The sequence below is a fragment of the Caretta caretta genome, chromosome 1 (assembly GCF_965140235.1).
Source record: "Caretta caretta isolate rCarCar2 chromosome 1, rCarCar1.hap1, whole genome shotgun sequence".
Classification (NCBI taxonomy): Eukaryota; Metazoa; Chordata; order Testudines; family Cheloniidae; genus Caretta; species Caretta caretta.
Genome location: NC_134206.1, coordinates 112,826,793 through 112,853,107, shown reverse-complemented (window position 1 = coordinate 112,853,107; position 26,315 = coordinate 112,826,793). Strand labels below are relative to the sequence as shown.

The 26,315-nt window shown below is 41.6% G+C and overlaps 2 protein-coding genes across 4 annotated transcripts in view; one reads left to right on the top strand and one right to left on the bottom strand.

Moving 5' to 3' along the window:
• Window positions 1–26,315, top strand: part of RASA3 (RAS p21 protein activator 3) — a 266,350-nt gene that overhangs the window by 11,905 nt on the left and 228,130 nt on the right. The gene's annotated exons all lie outside the window — the stretch shown is intronic.
• On the bottom strand, window positions 9,057–22,661 carry CFAP97D2 (CFAP97 domain containing 2). 3 transcript variants are annotated; one of them, XR_007357481.2, is made up of 6 exons: window positions 22,457–22,652; window positions 18,647–18,727; window positions 16,260–16,378; window positions 13,184–13,376; window positions 10,051–10,277; window positions 9,057–9,935 (listed from the first exon to the last, which is right to left on the bottom strand). XR_007357481.2 is itself a non-coding variant. In XM_048856291.2 (5 exons), the coding sequence occupies exons 1-5, from the start codon at window positions 22,547–22,549 to the stop codon at window positions 10,224–10,226; spliced, it is 540 nt and encodes a 179-aa protein (XP_048712248.2). In that variant the 5' UTR covers window positions 22,550–22,652; the 3' UTR covers window positions 9,057–10,223. The 3 variants fall into 3 exon arrangements, 2 of the variants coding, with proteins under 2 accessions (XP_048712248.2, XP_048712264.1); XM_048856291.2 differs by having other exon boundaries at window positions 9,057–10,277; XM_048856307.2 differs by lacking the exon at window positions 13,184–13,376 and having other exon boundaries at window positions 9,057–10,277; window positions 22,457–22,661.

Sequence of the window (26,315 nt, the reverse complement as noted above, 5' to 3'; positions counted from 1 at the left end):
GATGCAAAGAACCCCTGGTGTAAGCTCAGTCTAAAAGAAGCAACAAAATGTACTACACCTTACAGCAAATAATTTTTTGAATGTGGTTAATTAACTCATTGCTTATAGGAGACACAGCAGAAGTGAGCTTTAGAAGAGTTTTGAATGAAGAGGAGCTGGTGGCCTGGCAAACAGGTTGGGTGAGGAAACCCAGTATGTTGTGTTGCTCACACCCAAAATCAAATGATTTGTATTAAAGGTGAAATTCTCACCTCTGCCAATGACCAGCACAAGGCCTAGCCACAATTTAAGCCCCACATATCTCCTCAAATAGGGCTTCTGTAATTCACAGGGCTTGTGCTGGTGCTGTCCCCCAATACTCCAGATTTCACCCATAATGTTTGATTCCTGCCACATTTTGTGGTATGTCAAACATGCAGTAAAGCTCACCTCCCTGTGTGTTTGTGATATGCTATCAGGCTATAGCATGCTACACCTTAACTAAATTATATGAGAGAACCAGAAATAATTTGGTGTATTCCTCTCCTTTCCCTGCCATGTGCCTCATTTGCCAAAAATACGTCAGGAATCAAACATTATGGGTGAAATCTGGATTTAAATAATGTTCCTTCAGAGATGGTGTTCAACAGCTAAAAGACCATTTTCCCTATTTGGAGCCTCTACCCAGACAAAACAAAAACCCCAAACCCTGTGGCAGTGAGTCCCAGAGCCTGGGTCAACTGACTAAAAGGTAAGTCTGCTCTACAAAATTAAATCGACCTAAGTTACTTAGACATACAGCCACTGCAGTAATTAAATCGCTTTTGGGTGTCCACATTACACTCCTTGTGTCGGCATTGCATGTCCTCACCAGGAACTCTTGCACTGATTTAACTGTCAGTGGGGGGCATTGTGGGATGGCTTCTGAAAGGCAGCAACATTCAGCATAAGCAATGCAGTGTCTATACTGACGCTGCGTCAACCTAACTATGTTGACCTAAGCACTACGCCTCTCATGGAGGTGGAGTTATTAAGCTGGTGTAGTGGATGAGTTACATCTGTGGGAGCTACAGTTTAGTGTAGATGCTTACAGAGTTAGGTTGATGTAATTAAGCTGTGTTACGTTGATCTAATTCTGTAGTGTAGACCAGGCCTCAGGCTCACAGAGTTCAAGCTGTGGGGCTAAAAATAGCTGTGTAGACCCTTAGGCTGGAGCTCATACTCTGTAAAACTGCAATGGGTAAGGATCTTGAAGCCTGGTCTCCAGCCCAAGCCCAAATGTCTACACTAGTATTTTTAGCCCCATGGCTTGAGTCCTGTGAGCCCAAGTCAGCTGACTGGGACTCTAAGACTTGCTGCCCCAGATTTTTGTTTTTGCTGTGTAGACATACCCGCTGAGGCCTGTGTTTTGTCAGGGACAATAACAAGTGTTTTAAACATTTTTCCTTATGATGAAATATGATTATTTTGTTATTTCTGAATGCTAGTATTAGGGATGTGGGTGGCATTTCAGATGGCCTGACATGAAATCTGAGAATTACATCTTTCATTAACTGCCAACCTGATTGTTCTGGGGATCTTGATAAACCTGTTCTTTTGGTAGCGTCCTGAGCTAGCTTTATGTTTTTGGTTACTATCATATGTTTTGTGACCTTTACGTTTGCAGATCCATTTGTAACATGCATTCTATTTGCCCAGTGTCTATGATATAGCCAACATATTAGTTATTCCAGGTAACGAATGAAATCGCTTTTCCACCTGATGTAGTCTTCATTTCCACTTATTTCCAGGGGGTATAGGCATATTTATGGAATGGTGTAAACAAATGTTCCTTTCTACATCCTTTTGGAGAACTAGTGAGGCCAATGTGATTGTGGCTGGGCTAGGTTTGTGCAGATGGAGAGAATCTTCACAGGTGATGTGTGCATGTTCTCACATACAGGCCCCACAGGGTGAGGGGTGGAATTCTACAGTTTAAAGGGTAGGTCCATGGGAGCATTAGTGGGACACAGCATTCTCCCTTTGGGTGCAAGCGGATTTCCCACAAGTTACAGTTGGTCACACCAACAAGGACTATACTCTATATGACTAGAACATTGTATGATTGCAAATACATCCCCTGCCCCATACATTTGCTTGGGTTTATTTTGGGCAACTGCTGCCAGCAGGTGCTACATAGGAACATAGCTCCTTTAGCATGGGGAAGAGGGAAGCCAGTGGAACAGTGGCAGTCTTGGGTCTCCGTGCAAAAGTCCCTACCCCTCTAAGCACTCAATCCTGAAGTCAGTGGGAGTTTTGTATGCAAGGTCTTAGAGGATTAGGCCCCCTGTATTCCAAGGTCTTTGTGGCACTAGGATTTTCTTGGATTTAGTGGGTTGTACCTTCCGCCATCTCCGTGTGTGTGAATGAAACTCCCCCTCCAATAGGACAAAGGCCATGTATAGAAACTGAGGCCAAAATTTCCAACTTGACTCTCTAAAGTTAGGCACTTATAGATCTGTATTTAGGCACCTACATTAAATGTGCTTGATTTTCAAACAACTACATTCTGAAAATCAGATATTTTATTTACGGCCTAACTTTAGTTCCAAGTTTAAAAGGTTGACTTCTGTTCCCAAACTCTCATGTGGGGTTATAATATGGCCCTGTATGTTGCAGAGAGAATGATAACGCAAGTTAACTTAACAAAATTTGGAGATCAAGTATAACAAACTCAGGCCAGAGATATTGTAGAATTCAACTAGGGGGACCAAGTGTCCTGATTTTATAGTGACAGTCCCAATATTTGGGGCTTTGTCTTCTATAGGCTCCTATTACCCCACACCCCCACCCTGTCCCTATTTTTCATGCTTGCTATCTGATCACCCTAAATTCAACATAAAATTTGATAGTGAGAGCTCACTACAAGTCAGATAAAACTAAATATGAATTTAAAATGTACTTGTCTAGTAATTAGTGGCCATGGAAACTGTTCATCGTTCTCAGAAAAGATGATCAAAACTAAAATTATGCTTGTGTAATATTAATTGCATCACTATAATATCCTATACTGTGGAAAAAATGTGAAAGTTTGTGTATACTCTAAGCTTGCTTCTTCTCCTAGAAAGGTCAGAGGATAAAAGTATTATGCCCTGACAGGCAGCCAGCACCACTTTACATCTGTTATTAGTTGCACTCAGCATAAAGAAAATAGACTCTCCTGTCCAAATCACAAAATCAAAGCCTGAAACACACACAGTTCAGCAGAACATTCAATTCAAACCTCTAACAGTTGAAATCAGTCTTGGTTCAAGTTCAGACAGGCTTTATGTGCTGGCGTTGGTTTGCTGGAATTTTGGTTTGGGTCTGAACTTTCAATCAAAGATGGGTATGGACCTTTTTAGGTGTATCTGTAGATTTGCAGTTATTCCAAATAGTTTATCACTGTTGAATTTTGGGTGCTATATTCCTTTTACATAGATGGCCCAACCACATGCCCTCAAGGGATTGCAAAAGCCATTTTACTTGATTTTTTTGGAATGGGGATTGGGTAAACTTAGCTTAGTTTTCCTGATTCAAACAGAAAATCAGAAAAAAACAAATAGTGGTCACCTCACTCTTGATGTAACTCAATTGACTTCAGTGTAATTACACTAGGATACAATCTAGCTCATTATTTTATCATCTGTGTCTGTCTGGCTCTGCCACCTTGTCTTTTAGCATGTTATTTATTTATTATTAATTCCGTCAGTAAGACTTTGTCTGAACTAGGATTTGAAGACGTGGTGTTAGAATGTGTTAGAGAACACCTGCTAACTAACACTTTCTAAAAGTCTAGCACAGACAAGACAGTGTATATTTTAACACATGGTAAACTATTCAAATTAAAGCTTAAGGAGGAGCCTAGCCCAGACTGGAAAGAAGCTGTGCCATTTAGGCTCTCTAATGAAGCTGTCATTTCAGTAATGCTTTGTGTGCTTCTGTTACATTGAAGTGCAGTGAAGGTGGCGAGGGCAAATAAAACTGCCAATAAAATGGTATCTTGCAAATTCTCTATTGCTATTTAGTATAAGTTTCTGGGAGTATCTACAATTTGCTAGGTGCAGTATGAATCCACAAGACGGCAGGCCCCTGCCACTAAGAGCTCAAAGTCTATAAAAGACACAGCAAACAGAGAAAGAAGAACAAACAAATAGGGTGATCAGGAAGTGATTGTCTGTTTCCTGAAAATGAGCCAGATTCTCTACTGGCATAAAGAAACTGAGATCAGTGGAATTATGCCAGCAGAGAACTTGATTCAATACGCTTTAACACATGTAATTCCTGGATTGTGTAGCACTGTGATTCAGCAAACTGCAACCTCTATGGCAGTTTCATTTACACTTTAAAAATGTAAGTTTTTTCCATGAACCGAGTAATACAACCGGTGCAGAAACTCCTGTGTTTCTAATTTTAATTTTGTCCCCAGAGTTTTTTTTGTCTGGTATCAAAGGAATGTGGGATTAATTAGATTATAGCTTTTAGATGTTTCTTCAAATCATATCATCAACCATCTAAGTAGGAATGAAATAATTCTGAACCAAACTTTGCAATCTTGAACTTATCTCACATACTTACTGTAACAAATATGTAACAACAAACAATGGATCCATTATGGATTGGCACTCAGCTGTTGGATATGAACTCCTGTGAATGCAAGATGTTTGAGAATAAGCATTGCCTAACTGTTGGGAGTATTGCAATGTCCTGGCATGTGTGAGTAATGTTGTTTGCTATTGGAGCTGGAGCAGACCTGTTCAAGTGTTTGTGATTATATTGCCCTTAAGTGGCTGTCTCATACAAGATACAGCAAGTCCTAATACTGCTTCTGTCTAACCAGGGTCTTCTGGCTTTTGGGAAAGGATCCAAAGTCCATTAAAACCAATGGTAGTTTTTCTTTTGACTTCAGTAGGCTTTGGACCAGACCCTATTAGGAGTTTGTGGGTTTCCTGGAAGCAATGGTCCCAGCTTCCAAGTTATATGACTGATGCCACATGGGTACAGTTTAGCTGGTGACCATGGTGTCTATTATTTGTCTACGCAGGGTCTGAATGAATGCTTTCCTGACAGCTAGCTGGGAGGGGGAGAGACTGTGGGTGTGGTTATGTAAATACAGTTTGCTCCTGCTGTTTGCTCCTGTTTTGTTTAGATTTGCTTAGATATGCAGCAGATGTTTTGCTCATTGTAATCAACTTGGCTGGTGTTGGGTCACGTATCACATTAGTACTGAATGCAGGGGTAGTGAAATGCTGTTATCAATGTTGTGATTATTGTGGGAACGCAGGGAAGCAGGACTCTGTTTAACCTTTTCCAAATGGGGGCGGGTCACCCTTAGCAGATAGGACCTTGGTGAGCCAGGGGCTCGACTGCCAAAGCCCTGTGAAAGTTAGAGGGGTAGGGACAGGAGTTCTAGTTAGGAGGCTTTGCCCTCCTTAGTTCTCCCTAGACTGGCTTAACCTGTTCTTTTCCACTAATTAAAGAATAGAGCTAAATAAGCTTGTTGTTTTAATTGCTTAATCAGAGCTAAAACCAGTTGCGGTAGGACTGTGTTTCTGCCCTGTCTGCTGAGAGCTGAAATCACTTGAGATAGGGCAGTGTTTCTGCCCAGTCTGCAAAAGAGTTGAAAATCACTGAGAGACTGATGTGCAGAGGTCACAATAGAGAGGCAGAAGGTGACTGACAGTCAGCTGGCGAATGAGTGACCAGCAGGGTGGCAGTGGATAGAGGCGCAATGAGTGGCCAGCAGGCGGCACCGGAGAGGTGTGATGAGCAGTGAGCAGGTGGCCAGTGAGCGGCCAGCAGAGCGAGTAAGGTGCCTCTTTACCCTGCACCAGGGTGGGAGGTGAACTCTGCAGATGTACCTCTGAACTCTGGGTCTGCACTGACCAAGGACAGCAACTGTGAGTGGGGTGCAGAAAAGGGTCGGGCATGTGAAAGTGACTTTTGGGTTGCTGGACTTAAGAACCTGAGGGGAAAAGGGCATGGCCCAACCTACGTGGGGGTGGTCTTTTACTCATGGTTTATGTTTATGAACCTTGTTTGCGGTGTTTTCCCAAATTAACTCTGAGTTACTTCCCTCCTTTTATTAAAAGTTTCTTTTCTACACTCAGAATCAGAGCTTGCGAGTGGGGAAATATTGCCTCTCAGAGGCCTCCAGGGGTGGTGTGTAATTTTCCCAAGTTACGGGGTGGGGGGGATCGAGCCGGTTCTGTGTTGAATCAATGAAAAGGAACCCCTAGATATTAAACCTGGCCCTGGTTGCTGCTGGCTGCATCTGGTAGAAGGGTTACATTTGTACCACAAAAAGAAAAGGAGTACTTGTGGCACCTTAGAGACTAACCAATTTATTTGAGCATAAGCTTTCGTGAGCTACAGCACACTTCATGGGATGAATACTGTGGAAATTGCAGAAGACATTATATACACCGAGACCATGAAACAATACCTTCTCCCACCCACTCTCCTGCTGGTAATAGCTTATCTAAAGTGACCACTCTCTTTACAATGTGTATGATAATCAAGGTTGGCCATTTCCAGCACAAATCCAGGTTTTCTCACTCCCCCCCCCCAACACACACACACAAACTCACTCTCCTGCTGGTAACAGCCCATCCAAAGTGACCGCTCTCTCCACAATGTGCATGATAATCAAGGTGGGCCATTTCCAGCACAAATCCAGGTCTTCTCACCCCCCCCCACCACACACAAACTCACTCTGCTGCTGGTAATAGCTCATCCAAACTGACCACTCTCCTTACAATGTGTATGATAATCAAGGTGGGCCATTTCCAGCATAAATCCAAGTTTAACCAGAACGTCTTGCGGGGGGGGGGGGGGGAGAGGATAGGAAAAAACAAGGGGAAATAGGCTACCTTGCATAATGACTTAGCCACTCCCAGTCTCTATTTAAGCCTAAATTAATAGTATCCAATTTGCAAATGAATTCCAATTCAGCAGTTTCTCGCTGGAGTCTGGATTTGAAGTTTTTTTGTTGTAAGATAGTGACCTTCATGTCTGTAATTGCGTGACCAGAGAGATTGAAGTGTTCTCCGACTGGTTTATGAATGTTATAATTCTTGACATCTGATTTGTGTCCATTTATTCTTTTATGTAGAGACTGTCCAGTTTGACCAATGTACATGGCAGAGGCGCATTGCTGGCACATGATGGCATATATCACATTGGTGGATGTGCAGGTGAACGAGCCTCTGATAGTGTGGCTGATGTTATTAGGCCCTGTGATGGTGTCCCCTGAATAGATATGTGGGCACAGTTGGCAACGGGCTTTGTTTCAAGGATAGGTTCCTGGGTTAGTGGTTCTGTTGTGTGGTATGTGGTTGACCCACGGAAAAGAAGCCCTTGAGGAATTCCACCATGATTTCAACAATTTCCATCCCACCATCAACCTCAGCCTGGTCCAGTCCACACAAGAGATCCACTTCCTGGACACTACAGTGCTAATAAACAATGGTCACATAAACACCACCCTATACCGGAAACCTACTGACCGCTATTCCTACCTACATGCCTCCAGCTTTCACCCTGACCACACCACACGATCCATCATCTACAGCCAAGCTCTGCAATACAACTGCATTTGCTCCAACCCCTCAGACAGACACAAACACCTACAAGATCTCTATCAAACATTCTTACAACTACAATACCCACCTGCGGAAGTGAAGAAACAGATTGATAGAACCAGAAGAGTTCCCGGAATTCACCTACTACAGGACAGGCCTAACAAAGAAAATAACAGAACGCCACTAGCCGTCACCTTCAGCCCCCAACTAAAACCCCTCCAATGCATTATTAAGGATCTACAACTTATCCTGAAGAATGACCCAACACTCTCTCAAATCTTGGGAGACAGGCCAGTCCTTGCCTACAGACAGCCCCCCAACCTGAAGCAAATACTCACCAGCAATCACACACCACACAACAGAACCACTAACCCAGGAACCTATCCTTGAAACAAAGCCCGTTGCCAACTGTGCCCACATATCTATTCAGGGGACACCATCACAGGGCCTAATAACATCGGCCACACTATCAGAGGCTCGTTCTCCTGCACATCCACCAATGTGATATATGCCATCATGTCCCAGCAATGCCCCTCTGCCATGTACATTGGTCAAACTGGACAGTCTCTACGTAAAAGAATAAATGGACACAAATCAGATGTCAAGAATTATAACATTCATAAACCAGTCGGAGAACACTTCAATCTTTCTGGTCACGCAATTACAGACTTGAAGGTCGCTATCTTACAACAAAAAAACTTCAAATCCAGACTCCAGCGAGAAACTGCTGAATTGGAATTCATTTGCAAATTGGATACTATTAATTTAGGCTTAAATAGACTGGGAGTGACTAAGTCATTATGCAAGGTAGCCTATTTCCCCTTGTTTTTTCCTACCCCCCCCCCCAGACGTTCTGCTTAAACTTGGATTTATGCTGGAAATGGCCCACCTTGATTATCATACACATTGTAAGGAGAGTGGTCGCTTTGGATGGGCTGTTACCAGCAGCAGAGTGAGTTTGTGTGTATATGGGGGTGGGGGGGTGAGAAAACCTGGATTTGTGCTGAAAATGGCCCAACTTGAGTATCATACGCATTGTAAGGAGAGTGATCACTTTAGATAAGCTATTACCAGCAGGAGAGTGGGGTGGGGGAAGGTATTGTTTCATGGTCTCTGTGTATATAATGTCTTCTGCAGTTTCCACAGTATGCATCCGATGAAGTGAACTGTAGCTCACGAAAGCTCATGCTCAAATAAATTGGTCAGTCTCTAAGGTGCCACAAGTACTCCTTTTCTTTTTGCGAATAGAGACTAACACGGCTGTTACTCTGAAATTTGTACCACAGTTTTGTTACAATAAGGATAAATATCTGAGGATTTATACAATTAAGAAACTGAAGTTTTCATCTCATCAATGCTCGAAACATTCCAAATGAGAAAGGAAAATGTCTCTGTGACCTGTAAAATATTACTAGGAGAATGTCTCTGAAAAAATTAGCCAGCCTCCATGAATGACAATTCATATGAGTCATTAAGTCATGTTTGTAACTTTTATTTCCAACAAAACAAAAGCCAATACTTCTTAATACACCCTGTTATTTAGCTTCAGATTTTATATTCTCCAAGAGGAGTGAAGTTTCACTTGACTGGCTTTGCATGCTTAGACTATTTTGTGGGTTCAGTAGGTGTTTTCCATGAAGTATCACATTTAAAAATAAAAAGGCAGGGGGATGCATCCTGTAGACCAGGAGTTCTCATCTTATAGGCTGTGGACTAGTGGTGGCCTGGAGAGCACTTGCTGGTGGCACAGAGAGAGCTGGCTCCAGGGCTTAATTTGTAATGAAAGAAGTGCTGGGGCTCAAGCAAATTTTTTACTTTCATAACTGATGCCGCAAGCCCAGAGGTGCTAGGGCTATGAACTGCCAAGCTTAGAGGTGCTGGGCTCAACGCTGTCAAGCCCCGGCACAAATTAAGCATTGGTTGGCTGATCACAGAATGTTGTTTCTCCTCTCTGTTTCCAGCTTCTAAATTCCAGGAAAAGAAACTAGGAAAATACTTAATGTACTATTGATATTACTTCTCCATGTATGCAATTGCTGTAGCTGACACAAAGCTGACATGAGATCATGAACAGGAAGGGAGGTGGTTCACCCAGCCATCTCTCTATTAAGAGGGGATCCAGCCTATGAACACATTTTAAAAAAAACACTGCTCTAAACTATTTGCTGTCATCTAAGTCAGCCTTCACTGGGGAATCTCCAATGGATGCTAATGTGAGAAATATAATTATTTTTAACAGGCTGGTTTTAATCAGCTGAATTAATTACCTGTGATAAAGTCAATTCATTTCCCCAGCTTTGCTCCCACTTCATTTGCGTTCATGAAACATTATGCAGAGTTATAGTTTGCTGGCAACTATAAATAAATTTATATATGTTAATAAAATCATATGCCTAATACCTACACTTACAGTAACTTCTTTAAAATGATAGTATCTATATAAATTCTTGCAGCTGCCTCTCCCACATACCCCATCTCATGTTTAGTTCTGTAAATTGCTTGAACTGTATTGATAGGGGACTAGTTGGAATTACACCATTTCTAAAACAGTCTCTCTCTTGGTGATCTTTTTCCTCTGCACTTTGGATGTCCCCTTTTTCTCACTCCTCTGTCTTGCTTTTCACATCTTCATCATTCTGTTGCTTATCTCTTTTTTTCTCTCTCTTGTTTGGATGCTTTCTTGTTTAATTTTTGTTCCTGAAAGAGAAGTGAAAAATCATTACAAAAATATCGAATATAAAGAACATTTCAATATCTTGAGTTTTGCGGTTATTCTAAAAGTGATCCCTCAGCCATGCACTGCTCACAGGAAAGTGTGTGTGATAGAGCATTGGGTGGGGTAAGGGCTGAAATATTTCTCTGGACCAAGGGAAGGGAACTTATCCTTTTGCTCTTTAGAATTGTTTTGGCTGTCAGGAATGGAGCAAGTTCCATTAAGGTACGCCAATGGCTAGGTTGATTGAGAGAGCTCAGCAATGAGGGAATTTGCTGGAATCAGTAAAGATGACCCTGATATAGAAGGGGAGGAAAATTCTGTCTCCTCTTGGTGGCATTGGTATGCTCCACCAGAAAGAGGTGAGCAGTCAAAGAGGGCGGAGGAAAGAGGAAAGGCTGACCAAAACAAGTGTAACTTTTCATAAAGAAGGAGCTTTACTTTGAAAAATCAGGTTATAGGTATTTCAAATTGGATACCCAAAATTAGGGGATACTTTATATCTTAATCTCTGTACCTTCATTCCTCCTCTGTAAATTGGGGATAATAATACTCAGTCACTTAATGAGAATGTTAGTAAGATAAATTAACATTTGTGAAACACTCAGTGTCACTACTGTAGTGATGAGTGCCATAGAAAATCCCAAGTGAAAATTAATAACACTGGCTTTAAATCAGGGTTTGAATAGTGTGCAGTTAATAAGGCTTGGGGCCACACGTTGAACAATGAAGATAAAACGCAGTACTGAATTGTTGCTCATTTAGTAAGCACCATCCATTCTGTGCACTGAATGAGGGAGTGGTCCTGTGGGGAAAAAAAGTGTGATCATATAATCAAGACTACCATAATACACATGCACAAAAGGAGTGAATTAAGGTTGTAGAGGCAACCTTAATTCTGGCATTTCCTAACTTTTGAGTGTTTGACTACGTTAGCAACCTTAATAATGTGCTTTTAATATAGTATTTTGTGTGTAATATATATATTTACAGTAGTTCAGGTTGCTTACCTCTTTCCTTTGCAAGCCCTTCTTTTAATTGATTATTACTCTGACAGACTTAAAGTTCTTGGGCTGAAACTTTTCATGCTTGCTTTCTGCCTCAGGCTGAATATTTCTTGAAAGTTTCAGCAAAAATGGTACAACTATTTACAAGAATAGGGCTTGGAGAAAAAGATCCTCCCCCGCCCCCCGCCCCCGACAACCAATTTTTCCTTTTTCTAACCAATTTTTCCTCCTCTTTCTTTTAAGAGTTCTAGTATTCCATAGGTGGGCAGCAGAGACTTGAAACTTGGCAGAAGGATGGTCCTGGGGCCAGAAATATGCCTTTTGCTGTTCCAGGAAAATCCACCCAGATTTGGCTGAGTTGTTAACCCCTAAAAATCTCCTTTTATACATGCTCAGTAGCTATAAGCCAAGCCTCAATGATGTTGAATGCAGAGACCTAACTGTCTAATACCTCTTGCTGCTGATTTACAGCTGTGCATTTTATCAAAGAAAATAAGATGCTGGCTACTTTAAACAGCAGATATTCTGTAGAAGTCAACCATGATATATTTCTGTAACCTCAAAATCTTTCAATATTTAGTCCTTTTAAAAATTTTGTTGTAGCATTTGGGTATCTCTGTAGTGGTACTATTAAATTGGTGCCTTTTTCCACCTCAGAGGGTGTTGCATTTCAGTGGTGGACAAATTTCAGAGTAACAGCCGTGTTAGTCTGTATTCGCAAAAAGAAAAGGAGTACTTGTGGCACCTTAGAGACTAACCAATTTATTTGAGCATAAGCTTTCGTGAGCTACAGCTCACTTCATCGGATGCATACTGTGGAAACTGCAGAAGACATTATATACACAGAGACCATGAAACAATTCCCACCCCACTCTCCTGCTGGTAATAGCTTATCTAAAGTGATCACTCTCCTTACAATGTGTATGATACTCAAGTTGGGCCATTTCCAGCACAAATCCAGGTTTTCTCACCTCTTCCCCCCCCCCCCCCAAAAAAAACAAAAAAAAAAACCACATACACACAAACTCACTCTTCTGCTGGTAATAGCTTATCCAAAGTGACCACTCTCCTTACAATGTGCATGATAATCAAGGTGGGCCATTTCCAGCATAAATCCAAGTTTAAGCAGAATGTCTTGGGGGGGGAGAGGATAGGAAAAAACAAGGGGAAATAGGCTACCTTGCATAATGACTTAGCCACTCCCAGTCTATTTAAGCCTAAATTAATAGTATCCAATTTGCAAATGAATTCCAATTCAGCAGTTTCTCGCTGGAGTCTGGATTTGAAGTTTTTTTGTTGTAAGATAGCGACCTTCATATCTGTAATCGCGTGACCAGAGAGATTGAAGTGTTCTCCGACTGGTTCATGAATGTTATAATTCTTGACATCTGATTTGTGTCCATTTATTCTTTTACGTAGAGACTGTCCAGTTTGACCAATGTACATGGCAGAGGCGCATTGCTGGCACATGATGGCATATATCACATTGGTGGATATGCAGGTGAACGAGCCTCTGATAGCGTGGCTGATGTTATTAGGCCCTGTGATGGTGTCCCCTGAATAGATATGTGGGCACAGTTGGCAACGGGCTTTGTTTCAAGGATAGGTTCCTGGGTTAGTGGTTCTGTTGTGTGGTATGTGGTTGTTGGTGAGTATTGAGTAATTCCTAAATGCTGTAATTTCTACAGTCACTTAATGAAGTTTGAAGAGTCCTTTCGGATCCATTTTGAGGAATAGTACTGTATAAATATAAGATCACTTATTCTGTAGCTGCCTGCCAGTTGTAATAATGTGCTCTCTAGAATAAATATGCAGCAAAACACAAAATGGACAAGTCAAATCTGTAATAGTTAAGAAACCACCCCCCCAGAAATCCAGGTTACCTTTCGATTCTGCAATTTACACCACCCACGAGGATATCTTGCAATGCTGTCCATGTATTTTTCCGCCCTTTGCCAGTCTTCATGCCACCTCTGAACTTGATACTGAGGCTCACACTTTGTAATCCTATCCAGAATGGCCCGGTTCTCTTGGCTCACTCTCAGTAGTTCCTTCTCTCGCTTCTCCCTGTTTAAACTAGAGAGGGAAACACATACAAAGGAAAATCAAGCTTCTGCCCAGTTACGAATGTGCTTGAAGAATTTGTGGGTCAAAGCTGGAACCTGAGAGAGAAATTCTCTGAAGCTATTATACTTCTCCTAAGAGGAGTTTCTTCTCCTTATTAATAAGCCTTCGCAACTCAGCCCTTTGACCTTCTGAAGGAAATACGTTTTGTTTGAAGAAGTTTTACACTCTGCCTCTCAGATTAGACCTTCAAAATTGAGATTCTGTCTGTTCTCTGTAGATACTAAAGATTCCTTGGCACTTTTTATAAGATCCCAGCCCTAATCTTGTCCTAAAACCAATCCTCCAGCCCTGAATTATTTTTGTTGCTATGTTGAGGGAGATGGCATGCCTGGCTGCTGAGGTGTTAATAAACAATCACTTTAGGCATCTGGCGTTAGTCCTCTGTTTTCCAATTGTTGAAGGAAAATGTCTCGCCCAAATTTCAGATATTAACCAGATCAACTGGTTTTGAGAGAAGGTGCAGAGAAGTGTCTGGTCAAAAGTTCTTCACAAATATTTCATGACTGGTTAGTGCCAGAGTTAAATGACATTCGGTTCTGTTCAATATCTTCATCAATGATTTAGATAGTGGCATAGAGAGTGCACTTGTAAAGTTTGTGGACAATACCAAGCTGGGAGAGGTTGCAAGTGCTTTGGAGAATAACATTAAAATTCAAAATGATCTGGACAAACTGGAGAAATGGTCTGACGTTAATAGGATGAAATTTAATAAGGACAAATGCAAAGTATTACATTTAGGAAGGAACAATCAGTTGCACACATACAGAATGGTAAATCACTGCCTAGGAAGGAGTAGTGCGGAAAGGGATCTGGAGGTCAGAGTGGACTCCAAGCTAAATATGAGTCAACAGCTTAACACTGTCGCAAAAAAAGCGAACCTCATTCAGGGATGTATTAGCAGGAGTGTTGTAAGCAAGACATGAGAAGTAATTCTTCCACTGTTCTCCGCTCTGATTAGGCCTCAACTGGAGTACTGTGTCCAGTTCTGGGCTCCACATTTCAGGAAGGATGTGGACAAAATGGAGAGAGTCCGGAGAAGAGCAACAAAAATGATTAAAGGTCTAGAAAACATGACCTGTGAGGGAAGATTGAAAAAAATTGGGTTTGTTTAGTCTGGAAAAGAGAAGACTGAGAGGGGACATAACAATTTTCTAATATATAAGAGGTTGTTACAAGGAGGAGGAAGAAAAATTGCTTTTCTTAACCTCTGAGGATAGGACAAGAAGAAATGGTCTTAAATTGCACCAAGGGAGGTTTAGGTTGGACATTAGGAAAAACTTCCTAACTGTCAGGGTTGTTAAGAACTGGAATAAATTGCCTAGGGAGGTTTTGGAATCTCCATCATAGGAGATCTTTAAGAGCAGGTTAGACAAACAGTCAGGAATGGTCTAGATCAGTGGTTCTCAAAGCCGGTCCGCCACTTGTTCAGGGAAAGCCCCTGCGGGCCGGGCTGGTTTGTTTACCTGCCGCATCTGCAGTTTGGCTGATCGCGGCTCCCACTGGCCGTGGTTCACTGCTCCAGGCCAGTGCGGGAAGCGGTGTGGGCCAAGGGATGTGCTGGCCGCCCTTTCCGCAGCCCGCATTGGCCTGGAGTGGCGAACCGCAGCCAGTGGGAGCCGCGATCGGCCGAACCTCCGGACGCGGCAGGTTAAACAAACCGGTCTGGCACTCTAGGGGCTTTCCCTGAACAAGAGGCGGACTGGCTTTGAGAACCACTGGTCTAGATAATTAGTCCTGCCACGAGTGCAGGGGACTGGACTAGATGACCTCTCAAAGTCCCTTCCAGTTCTATGATTCTATGATGTCAAGGGAGCTGCAATGATATGTATGCTACACAGCAGCAATAAAGGTTAATCTTCAGTAAATGCGGTGTGTGTGTGTGTGTGTGTGTGTAAAATAATATAATGCTCATGAGGATCTGTACATCCATTAGCTCAGTTTCAATGGTGTTTCAAATTATTCCTCATATATTTTTAATATCTAATGGGACCATGCTGAAGTTGGAAATTCCCTGTTACACAGCAGTTGCTGTTCAGGTAATCCAGGTGGAGTCCAGAACTACTGAACTGCACCGTTCTGTCTAGAGACATTTTGGGGCCTGATGAGCTATCATTCCCTCATCAACCAGTCTGTCTGTAAATGAATCATGAAGGTTAACAAATGACACTTGACTTGCACCAAACATTCCCATGGCAGATTCTGGTGTCCTCGCTTCACTTCTTAATTCTCTTCTTACTAGTGATCATGCATTGTTCTGCTGTACTCTGAGTATGACATTCTCTTGGAGTTAAAATGGTACAAACAGCTACTCTCCTGTGAGAATTGTCTGAGAGTGCTTACTCATTCTCCCTTGAGCAATGACTAAAGTCCTGATTTACTTACTCAATATGGTTACTGTACACTGTTCACTTTGTGGTTCTTATTTCATTTCCATGCTTTGGACCTACGTCTTTCCAGTGATGTCTGTGGGAATGACTGGCAAAGCAAGTGGCAGTAACTCAGTCAGCAACAACAGATTAGTTGGGACATGATAATATGTTTGTTTCATCTATTTCCTCTAAACTAGGTCAACAATCACTGTCTCTATCCCTCAGTTATTAAACTGAAGAAATTAATCCAGAAGCTGGTATCTGTTTTTCTACAGAGACTAGAAGGATGAACCTCGAAGGAGTTGGAATCCCCATAACAGGGCAGAACAATGAATATCTAAAATATTAGCACTCCTGAGGCCTCCTTTAAATACATGTCCTTGCTGAGCAGATTATCCATTGCTATGTTTATCACTGTCACAGTAACTTGATAACCCTATACAAGTTCTACTGCTGATGTTACCTTTTGGCCTGACAGTAATTTTTGTTATCAATTCGCCCTTTCGTCCTCATGATGCAGGATATCTTCTCCAGCAGCAAATGATTGTCTCTTTCGATGACTGAAAGCCGTTCCTTCTCAAGCTTCATGCACAAAAGAGGCAGAGAAATATTTGTTATGGTCCAATCAAAACAGCGGCAGAGTGCTGTGGATACTTAACAAGAGGCTCCAACTCTGGTTCCACACACAGACTGAGACAAAAACTGGTAGGGTAAAAATTCACCCCCAGTGCAGAGGTCCTGCAGAAGAACCTCTTCACCACATAAGATCCACATAAGTTAGGGTTTAAGTATCAAACAGTGCTTTTGGGGGACCCTCAGCAGTAAGCACCACTTTCCCCTGACTTCAGTGGGCTTTGGATCAGGTCCAGGGACAGGGATGGCAGGGGTTACAATCTGATTGAAGGTGGGAAGCAACAAGTGGGTTTAATAGGCAAATGGAAGGAGCTGCAGCAGGAGGATGAGGGTAACGATGATAGAAACATGTAGCTGCATAGACTAGTTATGTGCACATTTAGCTAGTTTTAAGTCATTTTTTAAAATTAGTTTTAAGATCTAAACATGGAGTATATTAATGATATCACTAAACCCAGTACAACATAGAGATTCATTTGTGTAATGTGAAAAGATACCATGGTGATGGGAGCAATGTAAAAACCTAAATAGAAGAACGAGATGGGATGGGAAGACCTTGTAGTGAGCCTGGAGCTAGCCAGACCTGTGAGAAATGTTTGTGAACAGCTGCCCTCTGCTGAAATCTAATCCATTCCAAAAGCCCCTCCCCTCCCTGCTCCCCCTAAGAAGTGCTCTTCAGAAGTATGTTTCTGTGCCCCAAGGATGCCATGTCTAGCAGGGGTGGTTTGAAAGGAACCAGAGAATAATAGGCAGAGTAATAATTCCACCATTACCTTCAGAACTAAAACTTAAAACAACTTGCTTCCAAGTGCCTCTCCTCCCCGAGTGTCATTGAAAAACATATTTTGTGCCTACTGATTCGCCCCCTCCCCCTGCCTCTTTTGCTGTTTATTTCTAGCACTCTTAAGGCTTGCTTGGCCTAAATAAGATAAATATGAAATATTGGCACATGCTGCTTTGATAACCCTCAATAGCTAATGTTACTGTAGTGAACCACTGGCGGGGCTCTTAATTCATCTTTTTTGTTTGCTTGGCTTTATAACCAAAACAGGGCAGATGTAGCTCAAATTGTATTATGGATGTACCTAAAAATGGTGCTGTTAAGTAATCCCATCAGGCTCTTAAAAACCCAGAGGGATAGTGACTACAAAGGAGAAAAGAATGTGGTTACAGGAAGATAAACTTACTGGCAACATTAGAGAGAGTCTCTCTGTATTTACATAGCACCTCTAAAAGAATCATGTTACAGCTGGATGGGGGACTTAATGCCACCCAAAAGTGTCAGAGTTCCAGTAGCATAAAGGGACATACCCAAGATTGGCAGCTTCAGATCTGACTTTTTTTTTTAAATATGCATCGGCAAACTCCATACATATATATGATTTTTCCCAAAGGAAATTCTTTGTTGCTCTTTTACAGTAAAGAAAGGGGGTGGGGGTGGGGGGGGGAGCGGCAACAACCAGCACAGATGCCAAATCCTACAATAGTATATAAATAGTATATTCTCTTCTTAGGGGAGAAATTAATTGTTTTGATAGCAAAATAGTTTCAAGCTCTCTGGGGGTTGCTATAAAATAGGATGAGATGATAAACATTTTAAAGAGGCCAAATCCTGAAGTCCTTACTCAGGCAACACTCCCTTTGCCTGAGGGAGACTGTATATAGGTTTTTTTTAAAGTGGACAGAGACCATTATTCTAGGAGAATAGAGTTCATTTTTCCATTGTCATTTTCTTTTTATAAACAAACACTTGCCATTTTAATCATAGAGGGATAAAGATTTTGAATGAAAATTACCAATAAAAACTATCCCTTGTTACATTTCTCATGTTTTGAGTATGCCAACATGTCATAAGATTGCCCTGTGATAACATTCTGGTTATTATTGTTTCAGTTACTGTAGATTTTTTTTTTTCTTTTTGATGGGCAGGAACAGATTTTAGGCAGGATCTGGACCTGGCAATTAGAGGGAATTTGATGCATCAAGTCAGTTTATTTGATGTGGGACTGGGAGGGCAATATCCACTGGCCCAGTCAGGCAGAGCATTGTCTGGAAGTGAAACTAAAACTTTGACCATTTAATCTTCTTATACCCCTGTTGATCTGCCTGTCTTACTTTGTTGGGGGTGAAGTGGGGGGAACACTATGGTGGGCACTGGCATATGCAATCCTATTCAATGCTAACCTACTTAATTAAGTGACATAACCAAAAAGATACCTTTAGCTTCTTTAACTTCAAGTGAAGATGGCCATATGTTAGAGGAGTAGTGGTGTCCACTACAGGTTTGGCTGTCTGGATCTGCAGCAGAACAAAAATAATCATTATCCATTTTTCTTGAAAATCAAATCCTCATAAACTGTTATGGGAAATGTTTAAATTGTTTGTCCACTGTATTGTTAGCAGTAATATCATAGCTGACACAATCATAATGTCAGCAATGCCAAGCCTCCCCAGGGAGGTAGTGGGAAATGAAGATACAAGGGACAATTGTTTTCCATCACCAATAAAACTCAAACCTTTCCTCCCAGAGAAAAGAAAAAATACATACTGGTGCCAGGACTGCTTATGCCTCCTTTACCCAGGAGTTCTGAGGTCTAGTCTGGCCCCAGGCACAGGCTTCCTAACATATGTCCCTGAAGCAATAGTTGCTTTGGACTGTTGCAGGGATGCAGAATCGCTGGAATGTAAGAATGACTTAGCTACTCCCTCCCCTGACCCCAGTGTACCCTGGAAATGTCCCTGACTTAGGGCCTCCTGAGGAGGTATGGATCTGGGTGTGGGGAGCCATGCAACTCCTGCAGGGGGCTTCTTGTGTTCAGGGAATTTCCATGACCTCACTGTTATAGCAATGCCTTAATATGTATCCTCCAATGCAAAACTACTGATATAATCACCGAATAGAGTTTGTATTGCACTAGATTCAGTGGCACAGTTAAAATCTCCTTCCCCCAACACGTCACATGAATATTCAGGTCAGGTCTGACAGGAAGATCACTGCAAATGGTAGGTCATATGAATAGTCTTGGGTCAAGGAGTGTCTGGAGGTGAAAACTGAGGAGGAGGGGAAGAAAGAGAGAGAGAGAGAGAGAGACCACTCTGAGACTCAGAGGAACCCTGTGGAGGTGAGACTACATTAATGGGATGCATGATTTTGTTGCTTTAGTTAATAGTATGGGATAAACACTGCTCAGCTCATTAATATGTTATATATAAATATAACAGAGTATGTGTGTATATAATATGAATAATTATTTGAACTATGCCCTCTTTGATTGACTCTGCCTTTCAAGAGTTGCTTACCCATGTGATGTGTAAATAAGTGTAGAACATTTACACACTAAGCAAAAGGGGTTGTCAAGTAAGTGCAATTCATATGGTAACAGCACAGAAAAGCACATTCCATAAAGCGTTGCCTGGAGTCCACATGTAGCCTTCCAAAGCTCCAAATGTAGCATGGCACAGCACAGAGCTTTGAGTCCGGGACAAAAGCCTGACTCCCTGATGACTTCAGAATTGATGAAAACCTCGATAAACTATCAGGTCAATCTCAAGACTATATAAAAAGGCAATAGTCATTCATTAGATTCATTGCAGTGATGTTTGGAGCTGAAATTACACAATATCTATTTACTCAAGCTGCCTAAGTGCTGGTAATATGTTCGGCTTCCTTTTGTTGCAGATTCTAATAGAAGGCCTGATCCTGCAAGATGCTGGGTGCCCTCAACGGTCATTGATTTCCATGGGAGTGGAGAGTGCTTAGCATAACAGGATTGGATCTCAATTAAAAGGCAGTTTATTATTGGATAGCAAGGCTAAATTTTTTTGTCAAAACAATTTTCCATCAAAAATGCCATTTCAACTAAACCATTTTTTGTGTGTGAAATATCATTTTAATATCATCCTGTTTTGAAGGGTTTTGGAATAGAAAGTTTTGATTTTTCATTTTGAAATGACTTTTTGTTTCAACATTTATATTTTATTTTACATAAAAAAAATAAATTGAAAAATGGTCAAAATGGAAACGAAACATTTTCAGTTTATCAAAATAAAATGCTTTGATTGGTCCATTTTTAAATTTTCACTTAGCAAAAAATTTAGAAATTTAGGCTTTCATTCATGATTTGGGCCTTTTTTTTTTTTTTTTTTTTTAACATCCCAAAATTTTTCACGGGACAGAAAATCCATTTCCCAATGAGCTCTAGTTTTAAGGTTTGAATTCCTTGGGATGGATATGAAGTGTCCTACTTTCTAAGGGGTAGCTGCATGTCCACAATGGATGTACACTATGTCAGCCCTCCAGCATCAGACCACTTGTAAATAGCCCTAGTCATATACAATGGCATGACATGTCGGAGGTTAATTTAAAAAAAAAAAAAGAACTTTTTAAAAAACTTTTGATCTTGCCATTTTGGTTAGAGACAAAATGCTTGATTTTTATATTTCATTTTTAAATTCTCTCCACCCATTAGTCAAACCAGTGGAACAGAACATGGAAAGAAGGGTGTATTTTATATGGTAACAGCATATGAAACTGACCATATATGAAAATAGGGTGACTAGACAGCAAATGTGAGAAATTTGGACCTGGGGTGGGGGGTAATAGGAGCCTCTATAAGAAAAAGACCCCAAAATCGGGACTGTCCCTATAAAATTGGGACATCTGGTCACCCTATCTGTACATAATGAAGAAATATTTCCTTACAGTAAGGTCAATTACACTGTGATATCTTCTTAAGGAAGCAATGCAGTTTAATCCTTCTCACAGGAGTTATTCAGACTTGTGTTATACAATAAAATAAAAACCAGCAGGATCTTATTAAAGGGAAAAAGGCAAAATACCACATTTATTGTGAATACAGAAATAATCATAGTAAGCAGTTAGTTATAGCTATAACATTCCATTCAATCTCATATTTATTCACACATTCATTCTCTCACACACACAGGTTCTGCAAGGTTGTTATCATAGTTACCAGCCTTAGAGTTGCTCATGCCAAGCCACTGGCCAGGTGGCCTGGACATGAGGAGGGAGCAGGGCCTTGTCTGATGCTCCTGGAAGTTGGTTTGCAAAATCAGACCCCAAAGTTCTCACTTTCTAGAGTCTATTTTTATAGGAATTTCTTCCTGTGCCAGTCTATGGGAATTGCTTCATCATGCTGTTGCTGAATCAATCAGCAGATAGCACATTCCTGATGGCTCCGTGCTGCTAGATGTTATCTTGTTCTTTGGTTCTCCCATTCTTGAGGCTGTTGGGTGGATTCCAGTCTTGCCCTCCGGGGGTCCTCTGGTTATTTCCACTTGACGCCTTCTTCAGCCAATGGACACTGGATTCTTAGGCTGGCACCTCCCTGATCATTCAGTTATTATCCACACCAAGCATCCATCCACATACATCCTCTATGTCTATTTTAATTACAATTGTTAATACAACAAAAGGGCAGGGAGTCTCTGGGTGCTGTTTCTGTTGTTACAGAGTATTGCTTTGAGTCTCTCTCTGTGTGAATTGCTTTGAGAACAGACTCTGTCTTAGAATGTACTAACGCAATTAGCAGCTTGCAAGCTTCACACACAGAGGGAGAGAAACAGTACCAAAAACCAAGAGACCTCTTAATTAGTAATACCCTGGAATTTAAAGTATGGGGAATCAAACTCATTTGTGATTTTAATACAGAACTTCTTTAATATGATCTAACACTTGGACTATACAAAGCACTGCGGAAAGGCCTGAAGGGAACAATCCCACATTGCCACTGAGAGGGACTGCATGATTGACCAGATTTTTTCTGTCTTTAAATTCTGTGGACATCATTATCATACTTTAAATTGGTGGCAACCCATTAGCAACCTGCATACAATGCACGCTATTATTAAAAAAACTTTCTTTTTATATGGTAGGTCAACCCTGATCTCTAAGGAATACTTTCAGACTAATGTTAAAGAATACATAAGCATTTGCACTAACAAATCTGACTTGCCTATTTACTCACTGAAATAAATTTACTCACTGTACTACAGAGTTGTACCTACCCTTTTCTTGTGCTCTTCATAGTTTGTTTTGTCCCATTTTTGCTGAAGATATTTGTTGCCACAAGGTAAACTTGGCTGGTAGGCTCTATGCATCTTAAATAATACAAAGCGTCTCTATAACTGATGCTGTTCTAAAGAATGAGTGATATCACTCTGAGCCTTCTTAAGCAAAGCCCTGGAGACTGGGTATGTTTGTTGCAGGTCATGTGGTGGTTGTCATGGTATCACTGCTAAGAAAAAATTGAATAGTCAGTGGTAGCATTTTAAACAATATGTTTTTAGAGCATAGTAAATAAGAGCTGAACATCTTAGCAAAAGATTCCAAAGGGTATTATCTCAATATATTAAACAGCTTAGCAATTATACTTCACTGGTCATGCTTAGCTCTGCAGTGATTAAGGAAAGACAGTGTCTCAGTATGCTATTATTAATACTTTATGTAGCACCACAGATGTAGAAGAGTCTGTATAACAGTTAACATTTGTCAAGCTTACAGTTTAAAGGTATGCATCACCACATATGGTGGGATGCAGTCTTTAGAACTGCATGAGCGTGTTAAAATATTTCTTCGCTGCTAAGTATCTACCTTTTTTTTTTAAAGCCACATTAAAAATACATTAATACCAACACGCTTTGATTTGATAATAGCCCAGTAACCTTAGTTTGTCGTAATACCATCTGATCACTGGTGAACTAGAGGAAGCTTGCAGGAGTTTGCACAAACCAGTTGTTAACAGATCTGTGTCTTGACCATTTACCATCTAACTTGGCTTTTATATTTCAATTAATTTTATTTTAGATCAGAAGGGGTTTTTTTCCCCTCTAGAAAAAGCTGTATGAAATGATGCCCCAACAAACAGAAACAGTAGCTGTCAGGGTTCCTTCCCCACTCTGAACTCTAGGGTACAGATGTGGGGACCCACATGAAAGACCCCCTAAGCTTATTCTTACCAGCTTAGGTTAAAAACTTCCCCAAGGTACAAACTTTGCCTTGTCCTTGAACAGTATGCTGCCACCACCAAGCGTTTTAAACAAACAACAGGGAAAGAGACCACTTGGAGACGTCTTCCCCCCAAGCCCTACACCCCTGCTTTCCTGGGGAGGCTTGAGAATAATATCCTAACCAATTGGTTACAAAATCATCAAAGACCCAAACCCCTGGATCTTGGAAAAATCAGTCAGGTTCTTAAAAGAAGGATTTTTTTTTTTTTTTAAAGAAAGGTAAAAATCACCTCTGTAAAATCAGGATGGAAAATACTTCACAGGGTAGTCAGATTCAAAACACAGAGAATCCTCCTCTGGGCAAAACCTTAGTTACAGAAAACAGGAATAAACCTCCCTCTTAACACAGGGAAAATTCACATAAAACAAAAAATAAACTAATCCGCCTTGCCTGGCTTACCTATACTGGTTGCAATATTGAAGATTTGGATTAGGATGGGTTGGAGAAGATGGATTTCTATCTGGCCTCTCTCAGTCCCAAGAGAGAACAACCATGTAAACAAAGACACAACAAAAGCCTCTCCCCCCACCCCCAAGATTTGAAAGTATCTTGTCCCTTTATTGGTCCTTTGGGTCAGGTGCCAGCCAGGTTAACTGAGCTTCTTAACCCTTTACAGGTAACAGGATGTTGCCTCTGGCCAGGAGGGATTTTATAGCACTGTATACAGAAAGGTGGTTACCCTTCCCTTGATATTTATAACACCCCCTCCGCCCCCCGCAAATCACGGATAGGGTGAAACACTGGCTGTGATTTCTTCCTGGAGCTCTAGGAGAAAACAGAGTTAATAAGACATGCATCTCTAAATATACTACTAACTGTATAAAGACTAACAATATTTCCCACATCTTAAGGACGATTTGGACCCGTTGATTCTGGGAAATTTTCAAGGGAGAGTGCATCAGCCACTTTGTTAGAAGCTCCTGAAATGTGTTGTATGTCGAAATTAAAATCTTGGAGAGCTAAACTCCACCGAATAAGTTTTTTGTTATTTCCCGTGACGGCATGAAGCCACTGTAGCGCAGCATGGTCGGTTTGTAGGTGGAAACACTGTCCCCAAACGTATGGGCGTAGCTTTTCCAGAGCGTAGACAATGGGGTAACATTCCTTTTTACTGATTGACCAGTGGCTTTCCCTCTCAGACATCTTTTGCTGAGAAACACAACAGGATGGAACTTTTGATTTGGTCCTTCCTGCATTAAGACTGCTCCCACACCACACTCGGATGCATCTGTGGTTACTAGGAATGGTTTGTCAAAATCTGGGGCCCTTAGCACAGGGTCAGACATGAGTGTCGCTTTAAGCTGGTTAAAGGCCTTCTGACGCTCTTCGGTCCAGTGAACGGCATTTGGCTGTTTCTTTTTGGTTAGGTCTGTCAGTGGGGCGGCAATTTGGCTGTATTGCAGTACAAATCACCTGTAATATCCGGCCAAGCCTAAGAAAGATTGGACCTGTTTGACTTTGGGACAGGCCACTTTCGGATAGCATCCACTTTGGCCTGTAGGGGGTTGATAGTTCCTTGACTCACCTGGTGTCCAAGGTAAGTTACTCTGAGGCTTATTTGACACTTTTTAGCCTTAACAGTTAGTCCTGCCTCCCTTATGCGCTCAAAGACTTTTTGTAGGCTTTTCTGCCCAGGAATTCGAAAATATGGCCACATCGTCAAGGTAGGCGACTGCATATTCTCCCAATCCCGCTACGAGACCTTCTACAAGTTTTTGGAAGGTGATGGGTGCATTCCGCAGCCCGAAAGGGAGCACATTAAATTCATACTGCCTGATGTGTGATGAAGGCTGACCTTTCCTTGGCGGATTCATCTAGCAGTACCTGCCAGTACTCCTTGGTTAAGTCCAAGGTAGAGATGAACTGGGTCCATCCCAGTTTCTCCAATAGTTAATCTGTGCGTGGCATTAGATAGTTGTCTGGGCGAGTTACAGCATTTAGCTTACGATAGTCCACGCAAAAACATATCTCCGCATCTGGTTTGGGAACTAGAACCACTGGAGATGCCCATGCCTTGCGGGAGGGGTGGATTACACCCATCTGTAGCATATCCTGGATCTCCCGTTCTATAGCAGTTTTAGCTTGAAGAGACACTCGGTAAGGTTGGGCTCTAATTGGGTGAGCATTACTTGTGTGAATGGCGTGGTATGCCAGTTCAGTCAGTCCTGGGGTGGCTGAGAACGTCTGCGCGTAACTAGTGCACAGCTCCTTGATCTGCTGTCGCTACATACGTCAATGGGTCATGGAGAGGTTCACCTCTTCCATGCCACCATCACTTTTCCCTTCATAGTAAACACCTTCAGGCTACTCAGCGTCATCTCCTCCCTGGGCTGTAAACTGACAAACCTTTAATTCTCTGGAATAAAGGGCTTTAGACAATTAATATGATACACCTTAGGCTTTCAGTTTGAGGTGGGGAATGCTATGAGATAATTAACAGCTCCCAGGCACTCTTGGACCTTGAATGGCCCTTACCACGACGCTTCCATTTTATGGGCCTGGAGCACCTTTAAGACCATGACCGGATCCCCTACTTTGAAGGACCGCTCTCTGGCATGTTTATCATACCAGGCTTTTTGCTCTTTTTGAGTATCTTTTAGGTTTTCTTTCGCAAGGGCTAAAGAGGTTCAGAGGGTGGTTTGTAGGTTGGTTACAAAGTCCAGAATGTTAGTTCCTGGAGAAGGTGTAAACCTCTCCCATTACAGTTGGTGAAGCAGCAATGGCCCTGTCAAGGTTCCTTCTGAACTCTAGGGTACAGATGGAAAACCCCCTAAGCTTATTTTTACCAGCTTAGGTTAAAACTTTCCCAAGGTACAAACTATTTTACCTTTTGCCCCTGGATTTTATTGCTGCCAC

Bases quoted from the DNA above. Each gene is read 5' to 3' on its own strand.
- CFAP97D2 (XM_048856291.2), bottom strand. From the start codon at position 22,549: ATGCATAGAGCCTACCAGCCAAGTTTACCTTGTGGCAACAAATATCTT. The intron at 18,728-22,456 runs GTAGGTACAACT...GTTCTGCTGCAG, and splicing joins ATGAAGAGCACAAGAAAAGG to ATCCAGACAGCCAAACCTGT. The intron at 16,379-18,646 runs GTATCTTTTTGG...TTGTGCATGAAG, and splicing joins TGAAGTTAAAGAAGCTAAAG to CTTGAGAAGGAACGGCTTTC.